The 14,271-nt window shown below is 35.2% G+C and overlaps 3 protein-coding genes across 3 annotated transcripts; 1 reads left to right on the plus strand and 2 right to left on the minus strand.

Moving 5' to 3' along the window:
• Positions 1 to 968: 968 nt before the first annotated feature.
• mrpl36 (mitochondrial ribosomal protein L36) lies at positions 969 to 2,468 on the minus strand. The gene is made up of 2 exons (XM_026256416.1): positions 2,327 to 2,468; positions 969 to 1,454 (listed from the first exon to the last, which is right to left on the minus strand). Exon 2 carries the CDS (start codon positions 1,441 to 1,443, stop codon positions 1,084 to 1,086), a length of 360 nt encoding a protein of 119 aa, XP_026112201.1. The 5' UTR covers positions 1,444 to 1,454; positions 2,327 to 2,468; the 3' UTR covers positions 969 to 1,083.
• An 89-nt stretch (positions 2,469 to 2,557) lies between these two features.
• LOC113090810 (NADH dehydrogenase [ubiquinone] iron-sulfur protein 6, mitochondrial) lies at positions 2,558 to 5,850 on the plus strand. The gene is made up of 4 exons (XM_026256415.1): positions 2,558 to 2,840; positions 2,998 to 3,051; positions 3,169 to 3,291; positions 5,670 to 5,850. Exons 1-4 carry the CDS (start codon positions 2,697 to 2,699, stop codon positions 5,736 to 5,738), a joined length of 390 nt encoding a protein of 129 aa, XP_026112200.1. The 5' UTR covers positions 2,558 to 2,696; the 3' UTR covers positions 5,739 to 5,850.
• Positions 5,851 to 9,933: 4,083 nt separating this feature from the next.
• On the minus strand, positions 9,934 to 14,021 carry irx4b (iroquois homeobox 4b). Its single transcript, XM_026256450.1, has 5 exons — positions 13,387 to 14,021; positions 11,831 to 12,070; positions 11,600 to 11,712; positions 11,158 to 11,477; positions 9,934 to 10,882 (listed from the first exon to the last, which is right to left on the minus strand). The coding sequence occupies exons 1-5, from the start codon at positions 13,429 to 13,431 to the stop codon at positions 10,278 to 10,280; spliced, it is 1,323 nt and encodes a 440-aa protein (XP_026112235.1). The 5' UTR covers positions 13,432 to 14,021; the 3' UTR covers positions 9,934 to 10,277.
• Between the last annotated feature and the right edge of the window lie 250 nt (positions 14,022 to 14,271).

Below are 14,271 nucleotides of genomic sequence, written 5' to 3' on the forward strand. Positions count from 1 at the left end.
CCTGAACTCTCAGCAGTGCAGCATCGCCCCCTTCAGTACAAACAGCGAACAGCACGAAGTCATCAAAAACCAGAAAATGCAAGGGGTTAATTCATTTAAATTTTATTTTATGTATTTATTTAGTATAATTCATGTTGTAGAAAAAAAGTCAAATACTTATTTCACACACACACATACACACACACACACACTCACACACACACACACACACACACACACACACACACACACACACACACACACACATATATATATATATATATATATATATTCCTTAAAACTTGTTTGCAATAACAAGTCAATTTCCAGGTGTCCATGATTCATTAGCAAATCACTCTGAATTGTATTTTTTTTTTTTTTTTTATGAGTACCCAGCTAAAAAAACGTGTCCATTAATATATGAGAACATTATTTCTAACCATTATTTCCATTTGATCAATTTGCAAACAAAGTTACATTTAAATGTCCTCTGATAATTATGGAAAAACAAATAAACATTATATTAATGTTTCTGGGACAACATTTGCTCAACTTTTGGCATTAGCCAAAGTTCTAAGAACATCGCACTCACCAAACCAAAAAAAAAGAAGACCAAGAATTCTATCGTTAGAAATTGTGGCATCCCTGTGATTTAGAAATTAAATTTAAATTAAATTTATGCATTTAGCAGAAGCTTTTATCCAAAGCTACATACAGTGCATTCCGGCTATACATTTTTAGCTATCTATAGATAACCTATTTATAGGTTATTGTTATATTTTAGTTCAAACTGCAAACTGCATTCACTCACAGTTTCATCTTCAAAAGGAGATGCTACACAGATTCATAGGAAGTTTGCACAAAAGCATAAGGATGATTCAAAATGGCCTTTTAAAAAATATTAAATTTTAATTCATTGGGTTTACACTTGTAAATAAGGTTTAGTTAACAGCAGTGCTCCTGAAAATATAACTCAGTCTTCAAGCATCTTTTCAGATGAGGATGTCAACATTTATTAGAAACTCTATTGATCTTTACATGCTCAGTACACCATTCAAGTGATTCTCAAGTCTCAGTCAGTCTCACATTAAGGTCTCAATTAATTTACCCCTGCCGCTGCTTGTGTCTGGGGTGGGATTTGCAAAAAACAAACAGCCTTCCACGGCGGCGGACGAAAAAGCAGTCTTTGCAGCGTCTTTTGAGGGCAGTTTTAGTCTTCATGCCAGCAGATGGTTGTACACACAGGAGCTGCTGGCATTGTCCAAGCAGAGGTGAGAGGAATGCTCCGGGTGGCTCCCACATTGGGTTGATGGCTCCTCTGAATCTCACCGCTGCAGCTGTGATGGTGGAGATGCATCTCTGTGCACCTGCTGCAGGTAAGGAGCCGAAAGCAGCACATCTGGCAACACGGGACAACTGGCGTGTCAGGGAACCAACAAGACACGGGAGCAGCAGCGGTGCCATGCTGTTGACACCTAGTGAAGCAGAATATCACAACATTCAGGTGTATGAACGTAGTCCCCCAATTCAGATTCTCACACTTACTACTGTAGTAGCTGAACATGTGAATTAATGTAAAATTCAGAATCATTTAAACCAGCTTTACAGCTCTTTCCGGGAAGTTTTACGACACTGAAAAAAGAACCATATAACGCAATCAGATATGAATTAAACTATCTATATTATTTTCAGGTGTTGGTAGCTGCTAATACGATCTTCTTTAAATTAGGAAACATACATAACATATTGTAAATATTGTGGTTGTGATGCAGAAAACAAACTTCTGGATGAACGCTGTCTTTGATATTAAAAAATATTAACAAAAATAGGTCTTGACTCATATATTTAATGGCGAACAGACAAATATAGTATGAATATAGTTTATTTAAAATAGATATTTATTTTCTTTATTTTAAATTTTACACAGCATTTGGATATGAGGACTTCGTGCAGGGAACTGGAGAAAATTTTATAATTTGGATATAATAGAAAAGTAAAGGTAAAGAACATTCTAGTGATCATTTCTGGTTTATTTATCTATTTATTTATTTAAAAACTAACAGCAGGTAAATGTTTTGTCCCATGTGCTGGGTCACAACTGGCATTCATTTTCATTCTTAATTTTGTTCCTATTCAGAGCTGCAAGCTACAATGCTAATCTCATTTCCACATATATGTAAATACTGAGAGTTTATGTAAAAAGCTCCATTAAAATAATAATAATAATAATAATAAAACCTTAACGCTAGCCAGTTAGCTCGCCAATCTGATACATTTCTCATATGAATGTATTCGTTTTAATTCAGTGAGTAAGGCAGACATACAGAAAAAAATATGCATCACATACCTGTCTAAAAATGCCACTAGAAACGCCTATATAAGCCAATTTTAAATCCAAACCATCAATGTGAAGGAAACATGCTTCAGTCGGACGGAAAAAAACACGAGTTCCGGTGACGTAATGACTTTGATGAAAGTCATAACGCGCGCATGCGCAGTACAATCACTGGATTCAAATAGATGGCTATCCTGTTACATAAAGCAACACGTGCGTGTTTTAAATAAATTTGCATAATTTATCGTAAGAAAAATGTTTGAACGTACAAATATAGGAAATACAGACGAATTAAGTTTTTCGAGACCAGCAGGGGTCAGCAGAGACCTAACGTTATCGTTTTTGCAACGCAAAGACTGTTGGGTAATGATTACGGGCAAACATGGCAGCCACCCTTCCACGGGTCTTGTCCTTCGGTAAAATTACGAAGGCTTTGCTCGGTGGCTTGAGGTTATCTGCATTTCCAGCTCAGCAATACAGTGTTGAAGTTTCTATTTATGGGGAAAAAATTACTCACACGGGACAGGTGAGGCTCAGTTTTAGTGCATTTAAAGCACGCCTGTTTGTCGTGAGAGTAGACGGTCAGTTCTTGTGGAATAAATCCCTATTAATAGCAGTACTGTTAGTTTGTGCATTTAGAGGCAGCTGATCGATGAAGGATGCTGCTGCTTGATGTGTTGCAGGTCTATGACGAAAATGACGTGAGAAGAGCTAGATTCATCGGCAGGCAAAAAGAGGTCTCTCTAAAACTATTTCAACACTACATTGGGTGCACTAGAAGATAACATTATATAACTGAAACTAACATACTGCCGTGGTTTTCTCACTCTTGGATCTGTTCATATCTTGTGCAGGTGAATGAGAACTTTGCCATCAGCTTGGTTGCTGAAGAACCAGTGACATGCGTCGAGTCCAGAGTGGTGTCCTGTGATGGAGGCGGAGGGGCTCTCGGACACCCCAAAGTTTACATCAACTTGGTAAACAAGGCTTTTCTATAAGAACAGCTTCTGCAATTGAAAAGATGAGAAAGTTAGATTATAATTTAGCAGTAGATATACATAATAAGGAATATTATTGAATAAGGAATTTAATTAGGGTTGGAGATAAACAGTTGCCCTGTCCAAATACCTACACTTGTGGTCTCAGCCACTTGAGAGTATGTGTGTGTGACAGGAAGTAAGTGTGCAAGACTGTCCCAGGTCCCCAAAACACAATGCCCTTAATGCACACTAAATCTACATTATACATACCGCTCCAGAGCAGTTTTCGAGGCTTAGTGTTTCCCATCATGTATCATGTTCTGGAAATAAATCGTGAGACTTTTTGCAGAGATCTCTTTAGAAGTCACGTAAACCTTTCCAATGTATGTAAAATATTAATAGTAATTAGATATTACATATAATTTGGTATTAAAACAAAGAATTGCATGTTTTATTGGTGCAAGTGATTAGTGGTGATATTTATTTTGTAAACATTCGCAACTGCTTTGCGGTGCTTGAAAACAAAAACAAAAAAGTTGACTCGGAGCAGAATCTATACTTTAACGTTCCTGTTCCTGCGTTCCTCTTGATATTATTACCATTGCAAAACCGGTTCGGGTGGAAGAAAAACCAGTTAATAACGTTATCTATTTTTAAACAATTTTTCTTTGCCTATAGTTTGCCAAATAATAGTAATAATAAAGTAAAGCGTTTTCTTTACTCAAAAAGAAAAGGAAAAAAGAGAGATCTGGTAACGTTAGCCAATAACCCGCTGAGTTAAGTCACAGCCAACTTCTTTTTTGCCAAATGTATGCAGGCTACTAAAGAAACAAACAAGTCTGTCAACACTTTAAAGACATTAAAGTAATTTTAAGATATTCAATAAAGCTTTTTTTATTTTTATTTGCTGCATTGTTAAAAAACAAACAAACAAAACAAAACAAAAAAAACAATACTTGTGTAAGATTGTGTTTTTGAGAGTAAAAAAAAAAAACAAGTCGCGTCTCACGTCGCATTTTATTTTCACTATTACTTTCCGAAATAATGAAAGCTAAAATGCCTGTATAGGCTAAAGCGAATTGTTTACAAACATTATAAAAACAGTTATTATTTTCTCTCCAAAACTTCTGAAGTTTAGGCTTTAAAATACGTCAATCCAAAAACAAATTAATTTAAGGTGAAGATGATGCCTACCTCTTTCATTCGGCACAAATCCTAATGTTTCCATATTCCCGACGTATCTGGATGCTAAAATATGATTTATTATATAGCGTTTGTACTTTCATCGACATAAAACCTCCATCACATCAGCTTTATCAGCACAGTAAGTCACGCTGAACGCAACATCTTTTTTATTTGTTTATTTAATTCTATTTTATTTTGATAATGAATAGGCTTCAATATAGCTAAATTATGTTGTGTGTGCTTGTATAAGAAGGGGTCGGCGCGATGGTCATATCAAAGCTGGTTGATTATAAAGAAGCAAGACATTATTCAAAGCTGTCAAGCTTTTACAAAATAATTAAAACTAAAGCTTTTGCAAAATAAAGAAAACTAGGGGCCCACTCTCTGCCGTTTCATTTTCCTTTCCGAAAACTTTGGAACGTGTCACAATGAACCGTAATTTAGCAAATTTTTTCTTTCATTCCGTTAATCTGTCAATATGAGTTAAGCGAAATATTAATGTATATGCCTATATTCCTTTTTATGTAATCCGCTTTCAGAGTCACATTTGCATAAGCCATACTACTGGAATTTATAACTGGTTGAACAGCAAATTTCAAATATTAAATTAAATGATCAAATAACATTATTAACTGGTTAATGACCATTTCAAATTTTCGATTCTGTTCGGAACTATAAAATGTGATATAGTTTCTGTTTCTGGTTCTGTTCCTGCCAAAGTTTTGTTTGTTTCTGGTTTTCGTTTTTGTTCCTTGAACCGGTTCAGAGCCCTGCTGTGTATCACTTCATTAGAAGCACCAGAAAATTAAATTGTAGATTAAATTAAATCTGTTATAGGGACTATTGAACAGACATTTAAAACATTTAGACATTTAAAATGCAAAGTATTGAAAATAAAAATAAAGCTCTGTAAACTCTTACATTTTTACTTCACTATAAGTGTCTCCCAAAGTTTTACACACAGTTGTGGTCTTCATGCTAACTTGAACACTTGGACCAAACACAGGAAATATGTGATATGAGTATTCAAGTGCAAAGACCACAAGTGTGTGTGTGACAAGTCTGTCTATACTTGTTGCACTTGACAAATATATATATATATATATATATATATATATATATATATATATATATATATATATATATATATATTATAGCATCATGCATTGATTAATTTAACCTTTTCACAGGACAAGGAAACAAAAGTTGGCACGTGTGGATATTGTGGGCTGCAGTTTAAGCAGAAGCATCATCACTGAAGAATTGACGTCTTTTTTTCTTCTTTTTTTTTCTGTGTTGGCTATACGTTATTCACCTATGAAGATATTTGATTCTATTCTCTGTACAATAAAATATTACTTTAACTTTAAATTGTTATGGTTTTTCAAACGTGTGTGTGTGTGCTCACGGTTTATTCCAGCATTTACAGACAGGGGGCGCACATGGTCTTTTCAGTCTGCTATGAACCCTTAAGAGTTACAATGTAAATAGTATGAGTAGTGTCAGCATATTCTTTTGAAAACTTTGATTTTACCTTTTGCATTAAAATCTGTTCTGTTTAAGATTTGCTTCACCCTAAATTTTTACACGAATGATAAAAAAACAGCTAGTAACACATTGAATTAAATAACAAATTTAAAAGTAGAAAGGTTGAAACCATATTATCTTGTAAAACGTACTCAATTAATGAAACTAATGGTTGTGGGTGTTTTTTTTTTTTTTTTTTGGCTGTTTCAGAAGGTAAAGAACCTTTGAGTAAACCGTTATTAAAGGAATATTTTTTTTCTTAGTATGAAGAATTCATATTTATAACATATAGTAATTCCATAAATGCCCTTTTTAGTTTTGGTTCAGTCAGTTTATATGTGAGAGCATATATGCAGTACCTTGTGAGAATGTAACGCATATGTGGCCTAAATGATCCGACATATCTCATGTATAATCAAAATCTCTGGTCATCTTCATCTAAAAGAAGACCTTATAAGACCGGTCAGCTGCATGCTCACATACACAAATTGATATTTCCCTACACCGACACTCTATAGGATAGAAATGGTGTTCATTTTACTTTCAGCGATGTCTCTGAAGCACTTCTGGGCAGGATGACATGAAAAAAGAGCAAAGGGTGAAAGAACACAGCCACCTGCATCTTTAAGCACCGGTGAGCTGCGTTCCTGTCTCGTTCCTGCTAAGTTTGGAGAATGTCAATGGGGATTTAGTCTGATAAGAAACACTAGTGCGGAACAATACATGTTTGAGGAAGATCATATATATATTTCATCAAGAGTATTCTCTGCCAGCGCGGCCATGCTAAATTGGCCTTGAGGCAGTGTGGAGGAAGACCGGTCTCTGGTGGTGCATGCAGTGGAACTGAGTTTTCCGGCTGGAGGCCCCTCAGGTGGAGAGAAAGGCAGCCATGCTGCTATAATTGGGGCTGGTGACAGAAGGCAAGAGACAGCGTGATGCCAATTAACCCTCATCTGTGCTGTGTCCTGTTCAGTATGTGTGATAGGTAAGAGGAAGGCTTCATCGTTAAGGGCTGTGGATTTTTTCTTTATCAGGAGGCATCTAAATCACAGGTAGTTGGCTAGTTTAAACATAGCTCTGAGCAAAATCTTGGGGTGAAACTGAGCAGATGAATTGTGCTGCATAGGAAAGTGCTCTCTATTATTCATGAAGCTACAATGGAGCCAGCAGAGACACAAAAGGATGTTGCAGGTTCTCAGAAAACGTTCTTTCAGTTTTAAATTGCTCCGCAGCACTGTTTAGCATTTCAAAGTGATCAACATTTTTTCCAGCATAATAATTATTGTATTCTATTTAGGCTCCACCCAATCAGAATCCAAATCAAGTTCAAAGCATGTGAACATTTGAGGACAGAACTGCAGCGCGAGCTCCTAATAAACACAACGTTCTCGTCCATTGGTGTTCTTGGTGTGAACGGGCCTTTAGAATATACTGAAGGATTATTTTATGTAATTTACAGAACTGTCTTTCGCCACACGAATGGACTGGCTGCTTCTCTTTATAATTAGGCTACTCTTCCAAACTGTCAAAAAGAAAATGTAGTGTTCCTTGATATGACCACTAACTTCACATAATTGCCTGCACTAATTCCCTTCTGCCACGTGTACTAGAGTCATGACCTTTACTAAGGGGACTGTGTCATGTTTCTCAAAGCTGGATCCTTCGATTGCCTCAAGAGAATTAATGTGTGTGCGTACTTAAGATTTAGGACTGAGAACCACCAAAAGAAAGAAAAACTGTTTTATTAACATTTAGAAATATTTTTCAGCACGTGTTATTTTTGTTGTTGTAACATAATGGCTCTGAATGAGACAAATCACAAAAAAACTGTTCTTTTGATCTGCAATGCAGGTGTTTTACTTCACCTCTTGATTGCATTAGATGCTTGGAGGGTTGTGTTAGTATGGTAAAATGCTTTGTGATTCGAAACTAGTGGAAGTTATACAATTAACTCTGAAATAAATAGTTTAACTTAGACTGAGAAAGTTTACATTTTTAACTTGTCCCCAGAAGTGTAAAAACATTTTGTTTCTTTAAGACTGCTTTAATTGGATTGAGATCTCAGAATCAGAATTGATTTCTCTTTTAACTGTGAATATGAAAATGGTTTTTCCCATTTCTGTAGTGTGCATCAACATTCTTCACTGAATGCCTGGATGTCATTATTTATTACCTTAAATGTAAGTTATTTATAAAGCCGAAAAAGAAAGGAATTCTCGAATGAATTTGTCCTGAATAATTCAGCCTAAAATCGTTAATCCCATACAAGGTTGTGGCAGGTTCTGCTCTGTTCTAATAAATACTTTATCATCATCATCCCGAGCTTCAAACTGGAAAGAATGAACAGAATGAAAAAAAGAATAAAAATAAATACATCAAGGGCAAGCTTCAAGCTCGCAATTAACACACAAGTTGATCACCTGAACTTTTATGCGTATCTATCTATCTATCTATCTATCTATCTATCTATCTATCTATCTATCTATCTATCTATCTATCTATCTATCTATCTATCTATCTATCTATCTATCTATCTATCCACCAATGGACAATTTTAAATATCTGAGACAATTTAGTTTTTCTATTCTTCATCTTTTTTTAAATCTTAAGCCGGATACATTTAATGGTGGAGAGACACCAGTCTGCGCCACTTATCTGGACCATAGGGATTTCAAATGATGATCAAAGATGAAAAGAGTGAGAGACCAATCTGTCTACTTCATTTAGAATCTGTTGAATCATAAGTTACTTCACTTCTCTCACCAGGGGTTAGGATTAGACTGTCAAAGGCAATTTGTCTTTCTTCCTAGTTGGTTTTAAAAAAGCTAGTATCTAGTTTGACAGGCTGAGTTTGCTCATGTCTCGGGTGGCTCTGAATGGCACCAATCCCTTATTTACAGTATGGCAAGCCATTTTAACTATTATATGTTTTTGCTGCTTTTAGTAGTTTTTTAATTACTAGCAAGTAATCCAGTAATGTTTATATCCTTCCCACTTGAAATAGTGAAGATTAATTAAGCATTACACTTATTCCAATTGAAATTGTGAATCTTGTGGATCAGATTTCAACTATTCACTTCCTGCTATTCCAGCTGTTTCTGATACCCATTCTAGTTTTACTAGTAATTATTCATAATACTTTTTCTTTAGTATGCAAATAGATACTAGTGTCTATTACATTTTTTTATTTTATTTTAGTACTCATTTAATATTCATTCTTACCTATTTATTAGATGTGTATTGAATTTGTACTAGTGACATTTAAATCTTACTGACAAGATTTTTAGTTCAAATGAATTTGCCATTCTGACTTATCATTACAAGTAAACAGCAATTAGTTAAATTCAAATAATGTGATGAGAAATGTTGCTTATAACAATTAGATAGGAATACATAGGAATCTAATATATATATATATATATATATATATATATATATATATATATATATATATATATATATATATATATATAAAGTGACATTAAAATAGTCGTTAGTCACTATTTGGATTACTAACTGGTAATTAAAAATACTAATAAAACTAATACTAATAAAAAAATACTAAATATATTAATAAAATAAAAACAGATAGTACTAAGTTTTAAGGGATAAATGTTAAAACAACTTGCCATATCAGTCACTTAATGAAAAAAAAAAACAATGCTTCACTGGCTCAGACTTGTAGGAGTTAACAGTTTAGCAGGAAGATCCCTTGAGTATTTATATTTGTCATGACTGAGAGACTAAACCTACCAGTCTAAAGGACATTGTGTGGAAGGGTTCAAGTTACTGATGTATGTAAAATCATGTTGTGTGATTCCACTTGAAAAAACGACATTCAAACAATAAATGCAACCGAATAAATCAATCCTAGTGACCAACATACTCTTGGGAGAATTTCAGCACCATGGACAGTGAACATGTTTGTTTGTTTTTTCCACAAAATGACTCTTTATTTCTGGGGATGTGGCATCAGCAACTGAGATTTCTGTGTGAGGTGCAACTATACAGCAGTGATAACTTTCTTTTACACAGACAGAACCAGATTTTTTCTTAAGTGAAAAGGTGCCAATCATACTAAATCTACGTTGCCGTGCTGATAATTTCTAAATATAAAGTTCATCAGACTTTCAGGAGGCCTTACAACAGCTTACAAAATTAAAATAATAATTGAGACATTTGCACGATTAAATTCCAAACTTAGCATGTGATGGCTCAACGATTCAGTTTGGTGCAACCAAAAAAGTATGAAAAAAAAAACAGCGTCACAGTTATGAAGTATGCTTAGAGGAAGTAATAGTTCCTGAGTGTTCATGATAGTTATTCTGCGAGTTCATGGCTTCAGTCCATAACTCTGTTGAGTTGTTGAAAGTTTGGTTTAAGTTGGTGTGCCCGAATAAAGGATCGTGAAACACACCGTCAACCCAGTTTCTAAGAGTGGCCACTGGAGACTCTTGTTTCCTCTTTGTTATGTCTGAGTCTGAGTCACAGTTTGAAGAAGAGCATGACGTTCTTTTATGCATGCATGATGAGTAATCGGCTTGGTTTAAGGACGTAGCAGTCTGTGCAAGCGACCAGATTTTTGGCTTGGTCTCAATGGTCTTTTGGCCTTGTTGAAGGCAGAACTTTGTTGTCTGGTTGTCTTCAGAGGTAATTCTTAAGCGGTCTTCACTAAATTCATGGACATCTCTCGGGAGCTCAGTAACAGATTCATGAAAAGCCTCTTTAAAATGGTTATCTGGACATTCGCTGGTCTCTGAACGAACGTGCATGACAAAGGATGGTTTCGATTCGCACTCTGAGCCATCTGATTCCACTAGATCGAAGTCTTCCAGATCGCTGTGAAGTTGATCTGCATCTTCATTTCCATGGTTGTCTGGAGTTATGAAACAAATATTTAAACAGAATATAAAAACATATATATATAACATGACACCAAAGGACCGTAACTATAATGATAACTGCAAAGTTTTAATAATTGTAATACTATGAGAACAGGGAAGTTCACGAGTCACATTCTGAACTTTCGAAGGTTATCATTCTTGATGTGAATGGGCCAACAGTTTGCTGAAGTTCTTTATATAACGCTATAGGCTTTATGCACAATCTGCATTTCAAACCAAGAGTAATATCAAAAAGCTTTCAACAAACCATTGAATTCTTGTTCGGTTTTTATTGGCTCCTCCTGCGATTCGTCCATATCTTCTTGATCGTCATCACACTCTTTCTCATCTGAGGTCTTGTTGCGTGGTGACCACGTCATCTTGTTTTCCTTCTTGAGTCTTCGCCGTGCGTTGGCGAACCAGGTGGACACCTGTGTAAGGGTCATCTTAGTGATGATGGCCAGCATGATCTTCTCGCCCTTGGTGGGGTACGGGTTCTTTTTATGCTCCTGCAGCCACGCTTTCAGTGTGCTGGTGGTCTCTCTGGTAGCATTTTTCCTTCTTGTGGCCACATCTACAGATCTATATCTAAAGAACATGAGAAGAAGTGTATTTGTTTAAAAACTGGATACAGAATTTTCAAATACAGCTTTTGTGCAAACAGTCCATTGATGCAACCAGAATAACAATAAGGACGGGATCATTCTTACCCATATCTGTCATACTGGTACTGTCCAACTGGGTAGTCATAAGGGTAGTACGCATGGCTTTGCGTGACTGTCGAATGTCCTGTTGCCACTCCATCTTTCTCACTGAGTTTACCCTAATATGAAAAAATGAAAAATGAAATAACGCTCTGTGGCGTCGCTGGACAGTGCAGGTAATGTTCACCCCAAATAGCATATTTTTTTTTTATTGAAACAAACAAATAAAATGCATACCAGTGGATAATACGAGGCTGAATCTGGACCATAAGTGCTGCAGGTATCATAACCGTGACTCTTTGAACAGGAGTTGCCATAGACTGCATTAGGGATCAGTTCATGACGGCTGGAGGCCACAAACCTACTTTCATATACAGGGCAATAAAGCGAGGTTTGAGGAGAAGCTGCCATCCCAGAGTCCAGCAGGGAACCACTAGACTCATAGCAAGCGCTCAGAGTGTTAGAAGACATTAAAAGCTGCCAAAGAAAGGACAAAGAAGCTTTAGCATGTTCTTGAAAAGTAAAAACTTATTTCTGCATTTAGACTATTAATGACTTTAAATTAGTTAAAAGAACATTAGTCTACAGTGCAATCCCCATTTACGGTCAATGTAGTTAGAGAGTTAACAACAACAACAAAAAACATTTGGTTTGATGTTACGGAGTTACTGCTTCAATGCACTTGGGTGATTCTTCAATTAGGGACACTTCTGACTACATGACATTTTGTTAAATACTCTTCTATTGAATAATTGAAATTAATAAAGTCATGGAATAAAGATCTGATCATGGCCTTGATGTGGGTTTTGGAATAATATGATATGTTGTAGATTTAAAAAATAATGAGGGTAATGATGTATGTTTTTTTTTTTTTTTTTTTTTTTGACAAAACGTTTAGTATTTCACCAGCTGATTTAATATGTTAGCTAGCAGTAAAATTATTATGTTTAAAATGATTTAAAGAAATAACACAAAATTGATTGTTTATAAATTAAGATGTCAAATACATCACTGATCGTTTTGGAAAGGATGTCTACTAAATTATAGGTAAAAATAGTTAGCCTGAATGCACTGAAAGTCACTTTGGATAAAAGCCTCTTCTAAATGCATTAATTTAATATAATTTAATTTAAATTTAATTTACTAAACTCATGTTAAGAATTTTGATCGTGCAATCCCTAAATGAATTACATTTATAATCTTCAGATCTGTCATTCTGCTGTTCTGGCAAAAAATATGCCACCCTGTCACTTCTCAGTTTCATCATAAATATATATAAAAATAAGAACAACTTTTTTTAATAATCTATAAAATTATACATAGCTCACAAGTGAAAAGTTAAATCTCTTAGAATTTCCATGATTTTAACACTTTTTTTAATATAAATTAAGCATTAAGGGAAAGTTAATAGATCTTACTTAATAATAATTTATTGTTGTTGTTATTATTATTATTATTATTATTAAGTTGTCAAGTCCAGAATATAGAAAATCTGGCAATTTTATCCTTTCAACACTAAAATCAAGTTAAAAAAAAAAATATATATTTTTTTGTTTTTAAGTAATTAGAAATATAAATGGATAACAATATAAAAGTTTAAAGCTTTTCTAATCTATACTTAACAAAACATATGATTAAATAAATTTCTTTAAAATAAATTTAGAAGTCAGAACACTTCTCCTAATTGAAGAATCGCTGAATTATATTTAATTAATATAGCTAGAGTATTCACAATTAATCATATTAACATCTGGCAGTGCAGAGCGAAGTTTTAAAGTGTTCAATAAAGTTACCTGTGGTGCTGCAGGATATGAATAGCCAAACTGAGTAAATGACATGATGAGAGTCCAGCACAGAGGAGGCTGTGGTCCCGCTGCGGGTCATCAGTTCATCAGCAAAATCTGCCATCAACTGGAGCTAAACGTCCCGTTCTTCTTTCTGTTCGTCTCTTGTACAGCCCACAATACAAATGGCAAAAAAGTGCAGTATGACACAGATTCAGCGTGGTGCAGCGCTGTACTTGAAGCTGAAAAAAATAACCCATAACAAATGTTGGCTCAGCTGCACGTTGTTTTAAATGCCGAAGACTCTGACGTCACAGCGTCAGATTTAAAGCTCCAGATAACAAACGCGAATTGTCGCGAATCACGCCAAAAGTTGTTGTTCACATAGCGGGACACTTTATATAGCCGCTGTATAAGTTCAGAGTCAGACGATGCGCCCGTGTCCTCGTGAAGAGCCCGCGGGGGTCTCTCACATTAATGAGGATGTGTTCAGTTTCCTGCCCGCCAGCAGCCAATCACAGATCTGACTCCAGCACAGACAGCTCGATCGCACATGATTGATGACCGCCCAGAAACCATTACCATAATTGCCTTTCTATGTAGTTATCAAACACTTTTGCACCATTAAATAACACTGAATTGGTTGGGGGGGGGGGGGGGGGGATAAAACCTACATAAAATTCATACATTCTCAGATCGATATCTATCTATAAAAAAAATAAAATAAAATAAAATAAAATAAAAATTGTCCAGTGCTGTGTAAAATACGCCTTACATCAATAATAACAGACTTGGTAATTACAGTAACTTATGTTGTGGATGTACCTGCATAAAAATGTAGGCCTATTGTTTGTGTGTGTGTGTGTGTGTGTGTGTGTGTGCGCTCTTGTTTTT

The sequence above is a fragment of the Carassius auratus genome, unplaced genomic scaffold, assembly GCF_003368295.1.
Source record: "Carassius auratus strain Wakin unplaced genomic scaffold, ASM336829v1 scaf_tig00214021, whole genome shotgun sequence".
In the NCBI taxonomy this organism is placed as follows: domain Eukaryota; kingdom Metazoa; phylum Chordata; class Actinopteri; order Cypriniformes; family Cyprinidae; genus Carassius; species Carassius auratus.